This window comes from Platalea leucorodia (assembly GCF_965183815.1).
Source record: "Platalea leucorodia genome assembly, chromosome: 3".
In the NCBI taxonomy this organism is placed as follows: Eukaryota; Metazoa; Chordata; class Aves; order Pelecaniformes; family Threskiornithidae; genus Platalea; species Platalea leucorodia.
The window spans coordinates 78,492,461-78,514,469 of NC_138825.1; the positions used below are offsets into that span (position 1 = coordinate 78,492,461).

A 22,009-nucleotide genomic window follows, 5' to 3' on the forward strand; every position below is an offset into this window, starting at 1 on the left:
TTTGTTTAGTGAGTTTGCTCATGAAAGCCACAGGTGATGGTTTAGGGAATGTCTGTGCTTTCAGAGTGAAGAATGGCAGGAGAAGGAAGTTTTGGACACCTTTGTTAGGCTAGCACGCACATTACTATGTTTATTGATTTCTCTTCTTGACAACAGCACATCTATTCCATTTACAGCAAGTAGAACAAGTTTTCTTCTCACCTTTGAAAGGTTTCCTCCACCATCTCCAATCTATCAATGAATTCCATGTTTATTGTCCAAATTCATTAGGAAATCTTGTTTTTCAATGGAATAAATTTAGTGGCAATAAAGTGTCAGACTGGAAGAGCAGGAATCAGAAGTGCTCTACACGTAAAGCACAAAGGTTGCACAGAGCAGACCAATAGTTGCCTAAAGTTCCTTTATGCCGTAACTTGTCTTAAGTCTCACTTTTAAAGAAGAAAGGGAAATAATTATCTTCTTTATCTTCAGTTAGGGTGCTAGTTCAGTGCAGGTTCAGCTGAAGTCTGTTTTTTCACCGGGTTCAAAGCATGTTAGATCTAGTCCTAATCCTTCAGTGCTCCAATTCAGTCTCGCTGAGATGATGGAACTGGAGCAATGCACCTCCCTTTCATCAGGCTGTTTGTGAATGTAACTGTGCTTGAAGAGCAAATGCATTAGAATATTTTGCTGACTTGCTTGCAAAAATAATTTTCTCCTTTGGTATTCCATTTCGTCTCCCCTCATTTTTTAAGGCATGCTACAAGTTCCCCACCACCATCCTTTCCTCTTGTAGCATGTACTAGAAAAGGGGAATCTGATTTTCAAGAAAAACATGCTGGGTGGGAGAAATAGACTTGGCAGCTGCAATGTCTCAGCATATATTCTGGGGACAAAACAAGGAGTATTTTTGTCTAAGAATAGTGTGTTTCACTGAGTTCCTCCCCCGGGAGAGATAGTGGGAGGTGTAATCCTCTCCCTTTGGCTGCAGATCAGTACGGCCTATTTGCTGGCTGTGGGAGGGAGTCCGTCCTGCCAGGACACACTGTGGTCCTGCTGGGCTGCCCTCATGTGAGAAGGTCTCACGGCAAAGGTGTGCAGCAGTGACGGCTACAACACAGGGTAAACGTCTTCTGGCTTTGAGGGTGATTCTGTCAGCTTGATGCTGTAAGTCCCAAATCAAACAGGCATGAGCAGAGCCGGGTTCTTGTTCCTCCCTGAGGATGTTTAGACATCGTCCCCATCGACCTTATGCCTTGGGATGTGTTTTTGCCTCGAGTGTGTAGTCAGCGTTTCATGTAGCCCTTGTGGCTTTTGTATGTTCCTTACACTCACTGTGTGCATGCTGCCATGGATGCTTTGAACCTTGTGGTTGATTCAAGATTCAAGAGTGGGATGGGAAATGAAGAACCCCAAATTTAGCTTTAAGTCTTTGGAAGCTAAGAAGCCTAATAATTCTTATCATCGCTATGCTTGAAAACTGTAAGTACAGATCTATTAAAAACAGTCCTGAGAAATGCCCCTCTCCTAAACATCATATTATCTTTCCTATGGGCCAGCACTTCTGGAGAGGCACCTGGTCTGCCCTCATGTCTCCCCAAAGACAGCCTTTGCCCTGGTGTAGTAGGCAGTCCTCTCAGTGACAGCTTTTCCTCCTAAATATCTTCTCTGACTTGTGTGGCCAAGCTGCTGGAGCCCAGCACCTTCCCACCACCGCTCGTCTGCGCAGCAGGCGAGCTGGTGTCCCTGGGAGCGGGCAGATTGACTCAGAGACAATGCCTCTCTCTGACAGTCTTTCTTTTTGAGGTATTTCGTGCTCTCCCTGAGCCAGGCTGTATTGGCAAAGTCTGCATTGTCAGCGTGGTTGTGTAGCACAGGGGACAGACACAAATATGACCCAAAATGGAAGACCCAGAGTGAAGTGTAGCTTACAGCTCCGTTCAACAACATGGACATCCCCCTGCCTGTCGCATTCCTGACCAGGGCTGCAATAGAGGATTTTGTTGCTTGTCTGTTTAAATACTGTAAAGTTAGATGTTTTCTTCTACAAAAGAAATGGCATTGTTTTACATGCTGCATGAAAAAAGCACAGCACAAACTTTGCAACACAATTGCGCTTTTCCTTGTTTTTTTGAGTTAATAACTGCCAAAATGCTATTACTACAATATCTTTTTAAAGTAGCAACATCTTCCCTGTTTAAGTGATGCCATTTTCCTTCATGGTTTATCCTGTCCACTCCTCTGGGGGTAAATCTTAATTTTAAGCGTTAAACAAAATTCTACACTTTGTGTATGAGCAAGAAAGCAACATAATGGCCCCTCCGTCTAGCCTCCGTTGCAGTGACCATCTGGAGGCTTCCCTGTTCAACTTTGGATGAACTTCAGCTGAAGTACGAGAGCCAGTTTGGCTCCATACAAGCTGTTCCAAGCCTCATTGTTGCTATTAGCAGTTTGTCTTAGTGACAAGGCTGCATTTGGCCTATTGAAGGTTTGGTTTTAGTGATTCAGCGTGTTTCCATTGTTCACAATCGAGAGTAGATCATTCAGGCTCTTATGCTTCCAGTGCTGCGGATACAAAGCAAAAAGGCAGTTCTTATTCACAATAGCTTATTATCCTGAGGTGGTTTTTTTGTTGTTGTTTTTATGGGGTGTTTTGGACAGATGCACAATAGATGCAAGCTCTTTTGAAGGGCAGGTTCTTTTCTTGGTATCCTTGCACAGTGTTTATCTCAACGGGGCTCTGTTTGCACGTAAGCCTTCAGAGTCCGCCAGTTATGAAATAGGGTGAGGACCAAAATCCCATTTTTTTGTTACAGGTGGCTGCAGCTCCTCAGCCTGTATCTAGCTGTTGTCAACAGGCAGCGCATTGTCACGATTCATCAGGGCACAGGTGACACTTACAGAGGCCACATAGGGGAAGCTGGATTTTATTGTCCTCTAAGTCCATTGGCAGCAACGGCTTGGAAAACGATTGCAATGAGGGTAAAGTTATGGAGATAAGTAAAGTTATTTGAAGGACACATTCTTTGTTTCTGATGACATGAAGCTGGGAGTTACTGTCAAAACAGCAGAGAGTTGGACTCTACAGGAAAAACTGGAAAACACCGATAATTTGAATAGCAGTAACGAGAAGGAGTGCAGGGTCATGAACCTAGAGGCTTAATAATGAGCTCTCAGCTCATACCAGAAATGCTTATCCATTGAAAGCAATGGAGACAGAGAAAGCCCCGAGCGTTGGTTAATTATAAATTGGCTTTGAGCTACCGGTGTGGTGTAATGTGGCTGAGTAAGAGAGAAGTGCAATTCCAGAGTGTTCTGGGGAGGAATTTTTCAGGAGCGATGGGGAAATATTAATGCTGTTGTGCTTGTAAAACTGCACCTGGAATTGTCTTTACAATACTCGTCACCCATGTTGGAAGACATGAATTCAGCTGGAGCAGGTGCAGTGAACGGCTACAGGGATTAGCACTGGGCAATCTAATATACAGGAGTAAACTGGAAGAGCTTGACTTATTTGTCCTAGCAGAATAAAGGCTAAGGAAGAATGCAACTGTGCTCTATAAATACAAAAGTGAATTAAACACAAGGAGTGAGAAGGCACATTTAAACAAAAGAACAATATTGCCTTGAGCAAATAGGTGTGTGCGGCTTGGTTGTGATTAAAGTTTCTAATAAAAGGTTCTGGAATACTAACAGGAAAAAGAAATCAAAATACTCTTTAGATAGATTTTAATAAATTTATAGAGATGACTGCCTGAAATAGTTACCTGTGGAGACAAATCAAGCCCACGATGTCCCTTTTGCAGTGTGTTCCTAGGCTTCCTGAAGTATATTGTTAACATGTTTTCCTTTTGATTTTTGTTAAGCACATATTACCTATGCCTGTGTCAGGCATTATGTGTGCTTGAATAGTACTCACTTTGGGACTAAAAGCTTGCAAATACAAGCTTGCAAATACAAGCTTGCCTCTCCCAAGTCTCTGGCTTCTTGAAGGAGTTACCAGCTCCTACGCTACTTAATCCTTCCCCTCTTCCACGTGTTTTCTACCTCCTGGTGTTTCACAGCCTGCCTAGACAACCTTTCTGTGCTTCTGTCTCTTCCCAAGCTGAAACGTCCCCCCTTGGGTGGCACAACGAAGTGCCTAGTGCTTTTACTCCATACACCGCAGTGCAGGAGCTTGTCTCCCCATTGGGATTAGTGTTGGCAAACAGCACTTGAGACCCAGGAGCTGTCCCAGTTCACAGCACAGTGCAGGCAGCTGCCCAGTTGCTGCCAGCCAGTACTGATCACCTCCCCACCTCTGCTCCTGCTCCCTTAGCCCCGCATCTGTTACACCCGCCTGCACCAGCCTTTCCTCTGCCCTATAACTCCAAGCCCTTTTCCTCTCCCACCACCATGCACCTTCCCTTGAAGAGGAACTTCTAAGAGAAGAGAACTTCTAAGAGAACTTGGCTCTAACCCAGGAGCCTCCGTTGCCGCCCCAGCTGTCTGAGCCGGCACACACGACAGCAACCTGTCCATCACACGCCACGAGCGGCGAAGCAGACCACACAAATCTGTTCACCGACCAACACAGCGATGTACAAAAACAGTCCCTCTAGCTAAACGAATTTCAGTTCCCACCACTCCGAAGTCCATTTCATCACATATTATGCCGCAGCATTTGCTTGCAAGTCTCGACAGCACATACGCCCTTATTGTACGGGTCTCAGACCATATCAGACCAGGCAAAGCCACCTGGCTGGATTCCTGCTGCTTTCTCTGACTGCCCTGCACCACTGAGCTAGAGACACCTTTTATTGCTGTTCAACAGCAAGCACGGGAGGATGCCCATGCCAAGTAGGAAAAAAACCCCTTTCTTCTGTTTACGAAAAAAAAAAAGGTTAGCTTGGAATCCCTTAATTGCATCTGGACATTAGTCAAGCAAAGGTGTGGTAAGCTAATTAAGATGATTGTGAGTGGTTTTAATTTCCTGCCTCTTTCTAATATTCCTGTAATTGGATACCTTCCTCTTTATTTGGGAGACATACTGAAAAATAACAAACTCAGATAAGCCTTTTTTGTGGCTCTGACCTTTTTTTGCTTTTTTACCCTCTCCTCTCCGGTAGCATTGCGGGCACCAGCTTAACATGAAGCATGACTGCTGCATAACCCTAGCAGTCTCTTAGACAGGCTGTGCACACCTCTTCATCTTTTTTCAGTTGCCCAGCTGCTCTATGTGAGTCCAGTGGTAGTGCTGTCAGTGTTTGGGGGGGCAGAGCTGAAGGGGCAGCCCCTGAGACACCTCAGGTAGGCTACAAAGCCCATTCCCCACTGCAGCTTTCCAGATTAGTTCCGAGGTGAATCATAAAAGTGACGGAGAAGTGAGTAGCAGTATGTAAGGGGAAGCTACAATGAAGTTGCAGTAACTATTGAGTGCCCAACACCTCAAAACTGACAAATGTGGGAACAGAGAAGTAGCAGCAGTCAGGTTAAAGTTTGCTTTGAATGTCTCCTTGCTGTGAGCCTGTTAAGGAGGGCGAGGGGAGAAAGACATGTACAGAAACTGCATAAACGGCAACATTGGATTGCAGTTGTATTTAAAAACATCTGAGAGCAAAAGCTCTTAACAATTTTCTTCTCAAAAATAACTTTTCCACTATATAACGTCCTTACAGTTTCTCAGTACCTGAAGAAAAAATTTCACGCCCCCAAACATTTAAGTAGATGGTTTGTTTGCTAAAGCTCTAGCTTTTGTTTCCTTCAGGAAGCACTGGGATTATCTGGGCTCACTGTGCTAAGGTTACACCTACCCCCTGCTGTGGCTATACTGCAACGCCATGAAACTTTCAGCTCTATCATTTCGGCGCATTGTTTTTCAAGACAGCTGTACACGATGTTTGTATAGGCAGGGGTTTTTTCCTTTTTTTTTTTTTTTTTTTTTTACCCCAGACCTTCCTGTTCCCTGGAATTCCTCTATTTCTGTAACAAGTGGTTTTGAGAGTCTAATTATCCGTTATAGGAACTTTATAACTCTGGAGCCGTGCCTTGGCACTGGTAGCAGCTGCACAAAGCTCTGCGCAGAGCTACCCCTCACAACCGCTCTAGCTACAGGTAAGCGGGAGTGTTAAGCTACTTCAGGAACTGCTGTGAAGCCAAGCCGACTACTTTAAGATGCCTCTCTAATATGAAGACAGCAAAAGTCTCTAGCTATCCTCTCACAAAACTTGAGAAACTCTTGCTTATATCCTGAAGCTGCTCGACCACGGTGATTCCCAAGCTCTCACCTCTGGCTTAGTGAAATTCCAGCATTAGATAGCGGAGGGCATGAAGGGGTATATGGTCCCCCAAAATGCAAAACAGCTGAGAGGGGAAGAAGTCCACTTGTCTGGTTCATACCTTCTCTACTGCATATTTCATTGCATACTTATTCTGCACTCAGAAATCTACTAACAGGAGAAACTCTATTTAGAGTCAAAACAGCCAATTGTCCTGACTATCTGGATGCTTGTTTAGAGGATGCTGGAGACTGGAAGCAGAGCCCTGCTTTAAAAAAAAAAAAGTAAACAGTTTCCCTTCACCAACTCCTCCTCTAGCTGCTTGGCAAACATGGAGTGGGGATCTTTACCCTGATCCAGTATTTTCCCTCAGATTGCTCTTAATGTTGGGGGAAGTTTAAAGAGAAAGATTGCCAAGTATAAGCAGGCATTTTCCTCCGGACCAGAAGTCAGTCCAGAATTCATTTCCAACGGAGAGCGCAATTCTCTGCTTGTTCTATTCTGTGAGTAACGCTCCAAGGCTCCTCATGCCCCTCCAGGAATGCTCTCCGCAGGCAGGATTTTATCTCAAGCTCTCAGCAGAAGACACTGACCCTTGCTTTTAGAAACAACAGGTGGCAGGTCTGGGTTTGGGACATGATTGTGAATCAAAGAGCAGGTATTTCAAGTATATATCCAGGTATTTCAACTTGGATAATGGATAACTTCACTGAGAGCCAGCAAGCTGCTATGAGCATGCACAGTGACAGTATGGTTAGAGCATACCTAAATTATTGAACAAGACAGCAGTGAAAATCACCTGTTGGGATCTCCACTTCGTCATTGCCCACTAAGAGAAAAAGCAAGTTCCTTGAATACTGCTCTATGTAAAGAAGCCAAATAGCATCAGACTAGAAACAAGGTATACCTTGCTTTTTAATATTTAAATTTAAAATGTAATTTTACTTTTTAAATTTTATTCACGTGGGATTTTTCATCGTGTACCATTTTAATCGTGTGGGAAAAGTACTGGAATAGCTCACCTCAGGGTGTGGAAAATTGACCAATTCATTTGCAATTTTTAGAAATAAGGTGATTTTCTTATATAGGTGACAGTATGGTCTAAGACAAGATGTAATTCAGGAAGATTCTGTATGTTACCATATCAAAGTCACAATCATTTTCCCCACCCTACACTTTTGACATCTGTGCAAGCCGTAAACTATGACTGAAAGCAAACCTGATGCAAAACCAAATCTACCAACTTATCCTTCGTACTTGTTTTAACTTCCGAAAAATGGAAACTACAACATTCACAACAGGTTACTAGTTGTTTAGTAGGTCTTCCAGTCTACCAACATTATGGTTTCAAAATTTGTTTCAAATTACTGTTGTGTTGAATGATCGTCCATGAAGGAAGAGGTGGTATTACTCTTACAGAGAGTTACACTGAAGAAGATAAAATGAATACTTACTAAGAACGAAATTAAGTGCTGATTATGGAGAACAGTGATGAAGGAAGAAGAAAATAACTCAAGGACTAGTAGGCATCCCTCCCCAGAAGAAATCTGGAATTCATCATTCTTACAATGAACGTAACCAGAGTAATCTGCATGACTTGTAAACCTGGAGTTTATTTTACCTCCTGCATGAGTTTGCTAGAAGAGATTTTTTTTTTTTTTTAAATGAACTGTCTATATGTTATTCCCTTCTTTCCTTTTGTATTTACCTGTTGGTGAACGGATCCTTGATACCTTTGTTCCATTAGAGCTTGCCTGGTTGTTCCATTACAAAAGTCTATGCTCCAGAAGGAAACCAACCCTTTGGCAACAATGCAATTTTCACAGGAAGGTTCAGGTTAGTTCTTTAATGAGCCAGATACCTTACACGCCCTCTGGGGATGGGAAAAAAAGCAGCTCCACAGGCACAAGATTCATAATTTCAACCTGGTGTTTTTAATATCAGTTAGAAATGGTTCTTAATAACAGACATGTTTACTTAATGATTCACTTTGCCTTAATTACATAGTAACAAGCTGTAATGATTCCATCCTGCATTACTGTACATGGTCTCCTTAAAATGGATTGTTATTTCTGCAAAAGAGAATTAAATGCAGGAATACATTTTCAGACCATCCCCACAGTCGTCTTGCTTTAGCTGACTAGCAAGTCCTGTGTTATGAAAAAGAAGCAGATTTCTGATGCTGAAAGGCACTGTGGTCATGCCTCTTCACTTCTAGCTGGATCATTGGGAATTTTACTTGTTTTTCAAACCATTTGGCTACAGTGAGAAGCTGCTTCTCCTGGAATGACCGTCCAATGAACTGAAGCCCAACCGGCAAGCCTCTCTCTGAAAGACCTGTAGGAACATTTATGGCTGGCAGTCCTGAAAGAAAAAAGACACACATGCAAAAAAAAAGACACACGAATCCAGTTGGAGTAATTTTTGTAACAATTCTCCTCTTAGAATTGTTTTTATGTAGAAGAAAAAGACCAGTTTTTGCCAAGAAAGGCTGGAACAGATGATCCTTGATGTCCTTTCCAACCTGGTAGTCTATGATTCTAGTTAAAATAATTTCAGTCAATGAACTAAGGATACTGTTAGGTGAACACAAGAAATGAATTAGAGTCATTTAAGGAGTCAGCATCCTCTGAAAAGAGAATCAGTTCTCCTAAGGAAGAGATTTCAGTCTCTGAAACTTGAATGGATTCATCTTATCTGCAGCCCCCACTCATTTTAAAATCTAGCCTTACATTTTAAAAGCATTTCATAAGTAAGCTATCCTTACACCTGGTTATCACTGTAAGAGTTAAAAGACAGAGGTGATATATCTTGATTCTAAAGAAGAGGTTAAGCAGCTGAAGGGAATGGACATTAAAAATTACTAGACAGGGGAAAACATAGCTGACTTCCTGTCCCTGCTCACCAGCCATGTTTGCAGCCTGTGTTAGGATGTCATCTTGTGCGCTGCGGGTTCTGTTGTCTTCTTTGATGAATTCCATATATGGTACTGCATCACTCAGAGTGGTAGGAGTGAGTAAAATATCAACACCACTCTCAAAAACCTTCACAAAGTCATTGGCAATGAGACGTCTGACTTTCTGTGCTTTGATAAAGTATTTCTCATAGTTCCTAGAAAGAAATATGAACATGAGGGTCTGACATTAATTCCAAAAATACAGGACTTCTTACTTCAGAATTTCTTATTTACTGTAGAAAAGACAAGCCCAGTATCTCTTCTGGTTAAGAGACTAACACTGGTATTTGAGTTTCTGATATACCAGAAGCTTAGTCATCAAACATGGTGTTTATGCTCTCATAGCAATGAAGCTGTCAAAGAAAGAAGAGATGAGGGCATCCTGCTGAAGAAAGGTGAAGGGAAAACAAAACCCTAGTTTAAAATAATTAATTAAAAATCAAAACAACACTTTTATCACCTTTCTGAAACTAAATCGTGTATTGAATTTCACTGCGGGGCACCACAGCAAAACCTAGAAACAATACAGAACTAAGCAGGCCTGGAAAATAGGCATCAATCATTTAGGATTCAATCCAGCAAGATCCTTAAAGCATGTGAAAAAGTCCCATCATCTACAGAGGACTCCAAATGGACTTAAAACTATGTATGTGTTTGTAGTATACTTCTCTGTAGAATACTATAAAGACCTTGTCTTTCCCTAATCTTTTTTTCTCATGTAAACATGTGTTCTATCGATTTCTAAACTGTCTTTATACAATTCTGAAGCAGTCAAGTTAGTCAGCTTTATGTCTGTTGTTCCTTTTAACTTCATATGCAGAACTGGTAAACGTGGAATCCTTAAATTCGGAGAAACTCAGTTTCAAAAGTAATTGCCATCTACAACCACAGCTATTCTATGAAAAAGGAGGGAGGTATTAACAACTGCTACATGCCAGAGTGTTTGTAGGTAAAACAACTGAAACTGCCCAAAAGCCACTTTGTTAGAATAATCTAAAGATTTACATTTCTGAAAAACTGCAATGAAAATGGTTATAATCAATAATAGACAGCAGATTCAAGTTAAGAAGTTATATCATGGGAATTAGCCCTTTTTATACAATCATTTCTGAAATCATCCTAGCTGTTAACTTCAGAAAAAACAGTAAAAGGAACGAAAAGGACCTCAAACAATATTTTAAGCTGGAAAGACTATTTTGGGGTTAAAAAAAAAGAAAAAATACTGTTAAATCAAACACATACTTTCTGTTAATTCTGATACAATGTTGAGAAGCTTCCATTGCTTCCTGAACAATCACCTAGTTATTTTACAGATTTCAAAAGCAAGTTAAAAATAATCTGTAAAATGCAACATTTGCGGGAGACACAGATGGTTTTTCTCTAGTATTTATTCTAAGAATGCTTCCTGAACCCTGGGTTCTGTTCTTCAAAAGTAATTTACTGTGGACAGGAACAGGACTCTCCTGTTCAATCTTGATGGAAGCCAATTGTATATTTCTTCACAGAAGAGTTAACTACATGAATTTTAAAGCAGCCTTAGGAAAGCTGATCTAGATAGTTGTAACCAGAAGAAGCACACTTGGCAGGAATATCGGCATTCCATAAAAGCTGGTTGTTACATACTGACTGACAACGTTCCTGTCTCTGAGAGCAACCAGAAGTCACATCTGATGAATACTCTTGCTGACAGAGCTCTTTCTGTAGTGCACTTGCTTTGAGAGTGATTACAGGACTAATATTTCTGTTAGTATCTGAACAAATTAAGACAGAGAAAACCAGCATTTTTGCTAACATAAATTAGGACTGTTGGATAAGCATTGAAAACTAAGACAAAAAAGTCAAATTCATCCATGCACCAGCTTCTCTACATGAGCTGGATAAAATCCTGCCTTCTGTAAAGACATCAGTTCAGTACCTTTGCCAGTGCCTTCCTTTCCCTGTGTACTGAGGCAAAGAGCTATAGTTAATTTAATTGCCGTCTCTTCTGGCTTTCTCTGGAAGTCCTCACTAGAATTACCAGCAGTTTTTCTATGCAGTTTTAATGAGATTAACAGCTACAGAACTTTTAACACTACGACAGTAATGGCTTCAGTATGATCTCAATGTCATACCATAGCATAGATTTTTGCTTAATTTAACTAATGGGTGCCAATAATACTCGGGGGCGGGGGGGAAATCACTAAGTTGTTTTACTTATTTAATTCAGGAGGCTCACTGGTAAGACTAAGGGAAAACATTTTCATTCATTATTAACAGTTCACTAGGTATTATATAGCTAAAGCAGTAATAATAATACAAGTAGCTACTAGTGTAAGGACAAATTTTTTGTCATGTCATGATGAACAATTAATCACCATTTGCTTAAAAAATTGTTAACTTGGCAAATGTGAGTTTCAAGATGTTCTGCTTACTGTTTCAACAAGAAATAGTTTCCTGATAGAATTCTTCCTCTTACAACATCATTAAAGCCTTCTCGTCGTGTTGCAGCATACATACTTTCTGTGGACTTTTTCACCTCAGAACGGTGTCCTAAAAAGAAAAAGCAATTTGGAAATTAATACTTTTTTGTAATCCTTAAGATTTAACGACATAAGGTAATGTTATACATAGTAATACAATAGGCCAGTTTGCTGCAGTCTGACATGGTACTATTCTGGAAAAACAACAAAGCATATTCCTGTTATACTACAGAAATATTAAACAGATTTTAAGTCCAGACATTCACGTGTCTAGAAGTGAAATACATTAAAGTATGTATTTATTTACTCATTTTTATTTGGACAGGGATTTTACTCTATTCTGTCTTGGAGAAATAACACCAAGCATTCAACCATTAAAAGCGTATCTATTGAAACTAATACTTTTTAATGGCATCCAGCAATGTTTCTATTGTCTGAGAAAAAAAGTTTTTTCAAAGGCCTTACCATATTCCAGTCCATCAAACCTGGCCATATTTGATGCCACTTCCGCTGTGCACAGCACATGATAGCAGACAATTGAGTAACGAGTGTGTGGCAGACTCACTTCAATTACTTTAGCACCTGCATTCTTAAAGAGGTCAGTAGCCTTTGACCAGAAAGCCAGAATTTCACTAGAAAGCCCTGGTGCACGATATTCCTTAGAGAAAAACAAGAAGGGGAGTGATTTTACATGCCGGTTTACTTCTAATGGCAACCAAAATGCAAATACTCCTTGCTAAAAATACATTGAAGCTATTACCTCACCACTATTTTATAAAGTATAATATAAATTATAATTTAAAGTACTTATTAAAGCTTCTTGCATCTCCTAAATATTATACAATCAAGCAATATTAAATTAACAGGATTCAGGCTTCTTAACAATATTACGTTCATCTCAGTAGGATCAACCCACATATCGCAGACCAGAGAATTTCAGCAGTTTCTTCTGAAGGAGAAATTGCCCAGTTATGCACTTATTTGTCTATTCATGGAGACTGTACTGCACTGCTTTGCAGTTCGTGGGTAGAAACTCTTCAGGTTTAAAACCTAATACTAGGGCTGTTGTGAGTAGGAAAGATAAGAAATTATGGCCACAGCAATCAGTGGCAACTGGCATGGCATGCCACAGTGAAACAAACAAAACAACCCACCAAAGAAGAACTACAATCAAGGGGTTGGGAGAATATTTAGATAAGCTACGTTCCTGTTGAAGAGCTAAGTTAAAGATATTCTATTAAAATTCTCTATTTTTGAAGATACTTGCTCTAGTTCTAACTCACAATATCAGGGTCATAATACTGTCTGATTTCTGAGTAGCTATGACCCATGTTTAATATATGAATGTATCTGTTTAGGATAATCTGTAGCAGTGGAAAACAACTGTCCAAAGGATATGAATAATTAACCAATACCACTATTTCAGATCTATCAAAAATCTAAACAGTATACAGCTAATGAATTTTCTAGGCATACAATTTTTGCAGTTCACAGATCCTGAATAACTGGTCAGCAGACATCTCTGTTTACCAAATTAAATCTTGGTATACCTATTCTAGCACAGGTTCAAATACTGAGAATCAAACCAATAAATGTTATTCACATTGTCTCTCTGAAGGCAGAGCCTTTACTAAACTAAAAATAGCCCGAAGTCCCTAATGTTGTGCCTAAATTGCAAGTATCCTTATAGTTACAAACATGATTGAATTGCATACATCAGAAGCCAGATCACAGTTGTCTTCCAATCCTTATTAGAGCTCTGTGAATCACAGCTCCTTGTGCCACTCAGTCACCTTGAAAATTCTGCTTCGTATTAACCCAGTGCCATTTAGACAAGTATCTCAAAGCACTGCACAAACCAGTACTAACCTCACTGGGCGAGAAGGCACTAAGAGCAACTTGTTTGAGGTTATACAGGTGATTGGTGAAAGAGCAACAGAGAGAAACAAGAATTGAAGTTCCCTGTTTCCCTTGGAACTTTCCGACAGTGCTTCCCATGACGACGACAAAATGTTTTAGATGAAGCATTAGCATATGCTCCCTCCGAATCCCCTGCACAGGCAACAGAGCACATACTGCTCTTTTCCAGGAGCTGCTTGTACTGTCTTCACTGTTTTAATTCATGAGAGACTGGGAGGTGGTGGACAAGACACAAATATTTTTTGTTAGGTGTCCTATTTGCCGTTCCCATCCACAATTGTTGACAAGATTTAAATGTTACCTTTGGAATTCCTATCGAGAGCTTGCTGACATCAGTCAAATTGGGTAGTTCGAATGGCTTAAAGTTGTCCTGAATTGTGGTAGAGTCTTTAGGATCATGTCCAGCAAGTGAACCTGAAATATGACACGACATACGAAGAACAGGAAAATGTACATTGGGTAGCCAGAATTCAATTTGTTTTGAGACAATATTGTATACAAAGACATATGTAGTAGTAATACCTAACACAGCTGCTGCGTCATCCACACATCTGGTTAAGATTCCTGGCACATCCATGGAGTTCACTAGAGGAATGAGACCATGGCGAGAGATCAGTCCATATGTTGGCTTTAAACCTACTACACCACAGTGAGCAGCAGGGTTTCGGGTAGATCCTCCTGTGTCTGACCCTAAGGCTCTATGGTTTCAAAAGGATTATCATTAGTAAAATAATTCAGAACATTTCCAAATAATAAAAATGTATGGCTTTAAGATGCATGGATTTAAAAATGTGTGAATTCTTCCAGGTTAGAAGTCATAATCACACAGCCTAAATTTCAGTCTCCTCCCCAAGTCTGCTATTTTTAATCTCTTCTCTTAATTTTCTTAAGGTCTCTGAATTAGCCATCAGGAGAGTCCACTTCTCTTCACAAAGCAGAGGTAGACAGGTAGAATTTAGGCCATCTGAATATGGCCCTACATATCTACCTCCGCCTTCTCTGTTGGTCTGTTCCAATTCTGTGGACTCCGAAAGACAGGTCTTGTGTGATTTAGTGTATGATTTTCAGACATTGATATCTTATTTATTCAGTACCCAATACACTATGAAGCAGCATCTTCCAGTATACAAATAAACAGCGACACAGTTCACTTCTTGCCCCTAATAAGAGGGTGTACTTTTCAAAGTCTAGGATGTTTTTCCTGCTTCCAAACCTACTCCCAGCTTACAGTAGCTTAGGTGCAATTTTGGGACACAGTTTGTTTTGGTTTTTTTTTTAAGTTGACTTCCTTTTTTGTTCTTTCACAGCTGAAACCTTGTTCTTTCTAAATTGAAATTTTTATTTCAAAAATTGTAATGGAATTGGAAATTCATATTGAAATGAAATCTGCTCTCCTCCTGTTTTTAATAATTTAACTCAAGCACCATTTAAAAAATAAAACAGCTTTCATCCAAATCTTTGCCAAAAATAAATTAAACTTCAGAAGGAGGTACGGTTTTTATTCAAGTGAGTATGTGACTTTTCCCATAGGCATCTGTTTCTGAGATGGCGCAACCAATTCAATTGACTTTGCTGAAGTGGAATTTTCTCAAAGCTTTTGTGTTGATATAAAACATCCTCAATTTTGTAGCATTCCTGTACATCCAAATCTAAAATTGAAAAGACAAAGACTGGCAGCATTCCTGATGCTGGAAAGAAACTAATAGAGTGGATATACAATAGGTAATAGGCAATAAAATAGCTGGACGAAAAATCTTCCTGATCTGACAAAGTGCTGAGCAGTGCAAAACGGGAGTTCAGCATGCCCAGCAACATAAGAGAAGGTGCCAGACCCTATCACGATCAGCCCGTTCTGGCTCAGGACAAGGACCAGCAGTCCTTGGGAATGGCTGCACTGAGTTCAGTTTCAACAGTATTAAAATGTTGAGCAGACTACATCCTAGCAAAGGGCAACGAGATGAAGAGAGGTATCATTTAAAAAAAAAAAAATCATCAAATAAATTGGGTTTTGTATATAAAAACATAATATTTTTTAAATGTAATCAACATTAGCAAAAAATATTTTAACAATAAAATAGATGCTTATAATATAGTCTATGGGTAAACAAGGACTCAGTAACTAAAGAGCATTCTTAAGCACCTTCCAGTTAAGAGCACAACTGAAATCATCTTCCATAAAACGTGCTCCACTATGTAGCTCTAAAAACTGCATAAAATGAAAGGTGTAAAGTTTTAAGGATCAGATTTCTTTTAACAGTTGGATGGGGAAGATAGTATAGACAAGTGATTTGTTAAATAGTGTGTTGCTATTCCATGCAGAAAATAATTATTGTAAAAAAAAAAAAAAATCCAGCTTGTTTAAATTCCTTTAAAAAAAAACACCACAAAAAACCAAAACTATCTTCTAACTTTTTAAAACAGACTAAGTATCTCTGTAGTAAGTATCTGTGTATCCTTTTGTTAAGTCAGGGATTTCAAAGCTTTTAGATCCCAAATCTCACGTATTATTACATAACTCTGCTAACAAAGGAGGGAAGGAAAGATTATTATACTGTTAAAAATTAAGGGATCTCCTCATTTGCTGAATTACATTTTCAGCATGTATTTGTGTAATGCACCTACTGAGGAAGAGCTTGTGTCACAAACCCCATGTTAATTTTAAGAGAGTATGTGGGAACAACAATAAATCTATCGTTCCTTTCCTGCCATTATCATTTTATTTCACACAGTGCAAAGTGATCATATCAGTATGCTGAATAACACTCGAAATGAATAAGCCTAAATTTGCCTACATGGATTCATTCTGGGTTCATGATATGTCACGAATAAACCAGGGATGCTGAAATAAATTCTTGCATGCCAGTGCAAATAACCCTCCCATTTCAAACTAGATTATGAGAAAATTACAAAATTAAAACCTTCCAACATATTTTGAGACATTTAATAAAAAATAATTTTAAAAAGCCTCTTACGCAAAACATGTGAAAGATGACACAGCAGCCGCACTGCCTCCTGAGCTCCCTCCCGTTATTACCCAGTTAGACTCCTCGTCCTCAGAAGAGGATTTTGGGACAGATTTTTCCTTGTACTGTCTTGAATAACTCCAGGGATTTCTGACTGGTCCAAATACCCCATCTGTACTCCCAGACCTAAAACAGTCAGACAGGACAGAGAGAAGTGACAGATGACACACTGCATTCACCAAGTTTTTCTTCTTTATCCAATGCCTCATCCTTCATCCTAGCAAATTCAATTTCAACACAAAAAGACTAGCGTACCTAAATCCTTGTGCAGTCAACTTCAACAATGTAACACAGAATTGTAAAGTTTATAGATCTTCAGCCCTTTCTGACACAGAACCTGAACTCGTACCTCTTTCTAACTTCTGCTAATGCCACTGAGAAGAACATAATCACAAAAATATAGAACTGATGTAAGCTATGTAACAGTAAAGCTGCACGTCTGCTTCAAATCAAAGGTCTTCTGCATTTGGAAAAGGCAAAAGCAGATGACTGGAGTCTTGTGGAAAACCATGCTGCTAGAGGCGGGGAAAAGCCCCACAATAGCAGGAACAAGCACTTCTCTGTAAATAACACCCTGTTACTCACTCTGTAGCCCTCTTCTGAGGCCACAGTTCGCTGGGTGCTAGACTGGCTTCTCAGAAGCTGTTTTCAGCCAGCTTGTGGTCACCTCAGTGCGAGCTGCCACCAGAAGCAGGGGGTACTTTCCTCCTTCCTCACAACCTCCACCCTATATTCCCCCTGATGCCAGGTCATTAGCCAAATCATCAGATGGAGTGGGCAGTTGAAAACTAACCTTATTGAGACATCGTTACTTTTGAGCTGGATCAGCTCCCTGACCAAGCTCATGGTGCAGCCATGTTGCCGCTAGCATAAGAGACCATGCAAACACACAGACCAGAGATGAGAGGCCAGCAGTGGGATAAGCCTTTTTAGGAGTATCCTGTGCTTTAATGAGATTAGACCAGTTGTAATACTGCATAATCATTTTTTTCCACGTTTTTTTCCTGTTCTTCCTCTGAAGCGTGTCTCTCTGACACAGAAATGACTTTATCCAAAACAATACACACAAAAGTATTTCCACTCCATCCATGTGAATTCCCAACCAAACCTCTGTCTTCGGCTTAGGTAAAATAAAACCAAAACCAAAACACAACACTTATTGTTTCTCATAGGTAACTAAAGTCCCAGACATTCCTTTCCAGACCCAGCAGTTGTGGTGACAGAGACTCCCTTCCCTAAAGACCCAGTGCTGTTCCCTGCTATAGCTTGGCTGCCTTCACTGATTTGCTGGAGAATCAATTTGTGAGAGCATTTTCCAACGTGCTCCTGACAAAAAGTCACCAACATTAGCTCAGGTAATTTAAAGTGTTGCTCTACATTAGCCTGTTTGCAGCACATCAGGGAGTACTCATGCAAATTACTCCAGTAGCTGACCAGCAGAGGCAGTGCCTACCATCAAGAGCATGAAAATAATTAGCTAAGGGCAAAAATCACCAGTAAGGAGAGAGAAAAAGGCAGCAATTAACTGGCGTTGTAACCAATTCTACTAACACACTACCGGATCTGGAAGAAGTCTGCTTGTCCTTGGCCTTCTGCAAAGGCTGTACTGCTTCCTGCCCTCAAACACAGCTATAGTCGAACATTATGTTCATAAATCTCAGCATTTATATAATTTACACAACAGTATAAATGCTCAGGGAGAAATTCATGCAACTCCATATACTCTTCACGGCTAAGCATTCATTATTTTCTAACCTCACAGAAAGAGAAGTTAAGGATTACAGGTAGATCAGAACAGATGGTGTGTATTCTCTTCAACGTGCAATCACACATTAAAAATAATAAACATCACTCACCCCATTGCAAATTCATCTAGGTTTGTTTTTCCTAAAAGCACAGCTCCCTGATCCAGTAATTTCTGAACTACTGTAGCATTGTAAGGAGGAATATAACCTGAAAACAATCAGAACAATTAAGAATGATTGGTGAGACAGCCGATTTTTAGAAGTAGCTACTCTGAACACTTCAAAGTTGTCATTATTTATGCGTAAGAATTGTCAGTTCACCGTGCCAAAATTTTGCTTCAAGATAACATGAGTAATTTCCAAAATTTAGCAAAAATAAACCAAACGCTGTTTTGTTTGCAATGTCTTTTTTTTTCCTCCACAATTTACGACCCAGTAATTCTGGATTATACATTTCTAGAGTGCGGAGCTAAGACTTCACGTAAACAAGTTACCACAAAGGTAGCAAATTACCGGATTCAGCCAATTTGCAGGAACTGTTTAGAATTAGGAGAAATGAGAAAAAGCTCTTTACAGAAAAGTGCTAACCTATCTTGAATTATCTCCCATTACCATGAGATAAAGGACCATACGGTTAACCACAAGCTGAAATACTAACCAGCTATCCTGTGATCAAACGTGTGCACCCTTGACCACTTTTAGACCTTGCATAAACTAGGATGAGAACCATGACACTTACACCAGACCCTAGGTAGCAACCAATTCCTTTTGTGAATATTGACAGGGGTTTCTCTGCCCCCATCCTCAATGGGAACAAGGACAACATCACTCCTAATACTCTCGGCCATGACATTGCAATCAATCACAATGGGTCTGAGAATGTGCTTTAAGGAAAAGCATCTCAGGTAATATAACACTTTTTAAAATGACAAAGTCATATTTTGTTTCTTCTGCTATTAAAAAAACCCATAATCAGATTAGGGTTCTGCTAATTTACTTGAGCTATCTTCCACAAAACTTTTCAGTTTTACTTTGTGCAGAATAGAATAGATATAAGAAATGTTTTCTACTTTTGCTTTTACTATGAAAACATTCTAATGCCTTGAAAACATTCATGGCATGTTAATAGAAACAATGAGTTTAGGAAATTTCAAAAAATTAAAAGACCCTTATAGAACGTGTTTGTATATCAGGAATATAGAGAAAAGAATTGTTAATGTCTACTCTTCCTACAGCCATATGAAAAAACTACTTAAGTTAACAATTATCAACAGAAAAAAAAAAAAAGACTGTCTTTGGATTTTGCTAGACAGAATAGTAGTGACTGCTCTCCTGTAGACCTAAAAGTAATGTGAAGCAAAATGTGAACTACAGAACAATTCTATTTTAGTATATAGGTTATAATAAACGTTGCGTTGTAACGCATGTAACTATATGAATAAAGGGGATAATGTACTTACACAAGAAAAAGATGCATCTGTAATACCAGATGAGGTTGGCAGAAGAAATTAGATAAACATATTTTCTCAAGTGAGTTCAGCTCATTTTTTGGAAATATTCAGATTTCTGGAAGACTCCACTCCACAAACCCTCTATAGAGAAGAGCAAGAGCTCTGAAATGAGATCTGTTTTTACTTTAAAAGCTCTACTGTACCTTTTAGCATGTTTGATGCACATGTTGTCTCAATGCCAGCTGTATTAAAGTTGTCTTTTACTGCAATAGGAATTCCATCTAAAACACCCAGCGGCTGACCTGCATTAAGAATTATTGCAAAGACAACAGAGATTAAAGCAAAGCGTGCTATATGTATAGTCTTCTTATCAATTACAGTTTATTTCACATGTCCCTTTGGGTGTTTTTTGGAAGCAAGAATGCCATCCACTTAGCATTTGATGGTTGTCTGTTACATTATCAAGAACCATCTTCCATTCTAAGTCTAGCATTGAGCATTCTGCCCAAACCAGACCTGGCCCCGCAGAGCAGAGCTCTGCAAAGACAGACAGCTACTTTCATACGGGTTAGCTATCCCAAAGGAGTCCTTATCTCTTCAAATGTGGCCACGTAATGCTTATTTCAGCCATAGGTGCTGCCTAAATCTACTCCATCCCAAAGCTGGGAGCCATAAGTTCTGCCTACCTGACATACACAGTATATATGATCTAAAAAAACTACTGAAGCAGAGAAAGTCTTCCCTATGTGATCGATTATCCACCATCCAGAAAAAAAAAAAAAAAAAAAAAAGCGCCTATGTCAGGAAGCAAAACACTCTGGCTAGCAATTTTCTTAAGCTGTCAGAGGGCAGCAAGTGTCACCCAGGAAGGAAAAAAAGTACCCTATTAGGTGAAAATTTCCCTTTTCTGTCTTCTGGGAAGTGCAAAGGAAAATGAGGATGGCCAGCCTCTAAATGCTGCAGATAACAGGACTGAATGCTATTCTGTTCACCAACCAATGACTGCAATTAACAAAGTTCCTTTATTTTCATTAGCTTTCTTAATTGAAAGCCTGATAAGCTGAGCCAAGTGTTTGCGTACCCCAGTCAACAGGCCTGCAAAAGACCACTGCATCTTCCTGTTTGTGGTAACTGTTGGCTACCAATTCCAAATAAACTGCTGAGGGAAAGAAGAGGCAACCAGTAGCAGTGCTGTTCAAGAAGCACAGAGCCTATTTAATCTGCGGTGCCTGTTGTGGTCCAGCTTTGGCCTCTGATTTTTGAACTGAACACGCTATTGGGTGCCAAGCAAACACCCGTGAGCATGCACCCGCAGAAGCCTCAACCGCAAGCCTCATCCCCTAATAGCCAAAGAAATAGCACATACACCTCTTTAAAAAGAAAGCGTGCTTCATCTAACACAAGAGCTCCTCCACAACAGCTTTTTAAGAACTAATATCAAGTAGGAGCAAACATACCTCTTCGGTATCTCTTCTCAGATTCTTCAGCCTGCTTCAAAGCAGTTTCCTCCGCCACAGTAATGTAAGCATTAAGAAACTTGGTGCTTTTGATGAGGGAAAGGCAGCTCTGGCAGAGCTCGGTCGGAGTGACATGTCCTTCCTTCAACGCCGCCGAAACCTGAAAGCGCAGTCCCCCTTTCACGGCAGCCCGGTGACAGGGCCCGCTTCGGGGCCTTAAGGGGGTAAAGCGCCATCCCCGCTGCCACTTCGGCAAGGAGCCCGCGGGAGGGGCCCCCCCGGGCCCCGCCGTGGCTGGTCCCCCGCCGCCCCGGGCTCCGGGGAGGGGGGACGCGAGGGGACACCGCGGCGGGCCCGCTCACCCCGGTCACCTTGCGAGCCCGCCCCACCGCCGCCGCCCCCCCGCTCCTCGGCGCGGCCTCCCCGCGCCGCGGCGGCTGGCAGGGGGCTGGCGACACTCACCTCCCGGAGGGAGGCGCGCAGCATGGTGGGCCGCTTCTCACCGCCTCACGCCCGCCGCGACCCTTCTCCCGGCGCGGCGGCTGGGCGCCGCCATCTTGCCGCAACACCGAGCGGCACCATTGGCAGGGCCGCCAAGAAGGCGGCCGCCCATTGGCCGCGGGCACCGCCGGGGTGAGGGAGGAGGGCAGGCCGGGCCGGGCCGGGCCGGGCCGGGCCTCCGGGGCTGAGCGCGGAGGCGAGCGGGGATCGCCGCGTCCCAGCCCGATCCCGCGGGGCGCCGGCGGCGCGGCCCGGCTCCCC

General features: G+C 41.1%; 1 protein-coding gene across 1 annotated transcript; it reads right to left on the minus strand.

Annotated features, from left to right (window-relative positions):
* Positions 1-8,172: 8,172 nt before the first annotated feature.
* Positions 8,173-21,816, minus strand: QRSL1 (glutaminyl-tRNA amidotransferase subunit QRSL1). The gene is made up of 11 exons (XM_082306979.1): positions 21,710-21,816; positions 21,248-21,407; positions 19,994-20,092; positions 18,451-18,547; positions 16,544-16,720; positions 14,094-14,269; positions 13,873-13,985; positions 12,117-12,309; positions 11,604-11,721; positions 9,142-9,347; positions 8,173-8,600 (listed from the first exon to the last, which is right to left on the minus strand). The coding sequence occupies exons 1-11, from the start codon at positions 21,731-21,733 to the stop codon at positions 8,392-8,394; spliced, it is 1,572 nt and encodes a 523-aa protein (XP_082163105.1). The 5' UTR covers positions 21,734-21,816; the 3' UTR covers positions 8,173-8,391.
* Between the last annotated feature and the right edge of the window lie 193 nt (positions 21,817-22,009).

Excerpts from the sequence above, each read along its gene's own strand:
- QRSL1 (XM_082306979.1), bottom strand. The coding sequence starts at position 21,733 with ATGCTGCGCGCCTCCCTCCGGGAG. Across the intron at positions 14,270-16,543 it reads TCATCTTTCACATGTTTTGC|AGCCTTAGGGTCAGACACAG; the intron begins GTAAGAGGCTTT and ends TTGAAACCATAG. Across the intron at positions 13,986-14,093 it reads TGACGCAGCAGCTGTGTTAG|GTTCACTTGCTGGACATGAT; the intron begins GTATTACTACTA and ends GTCATATTTCAG.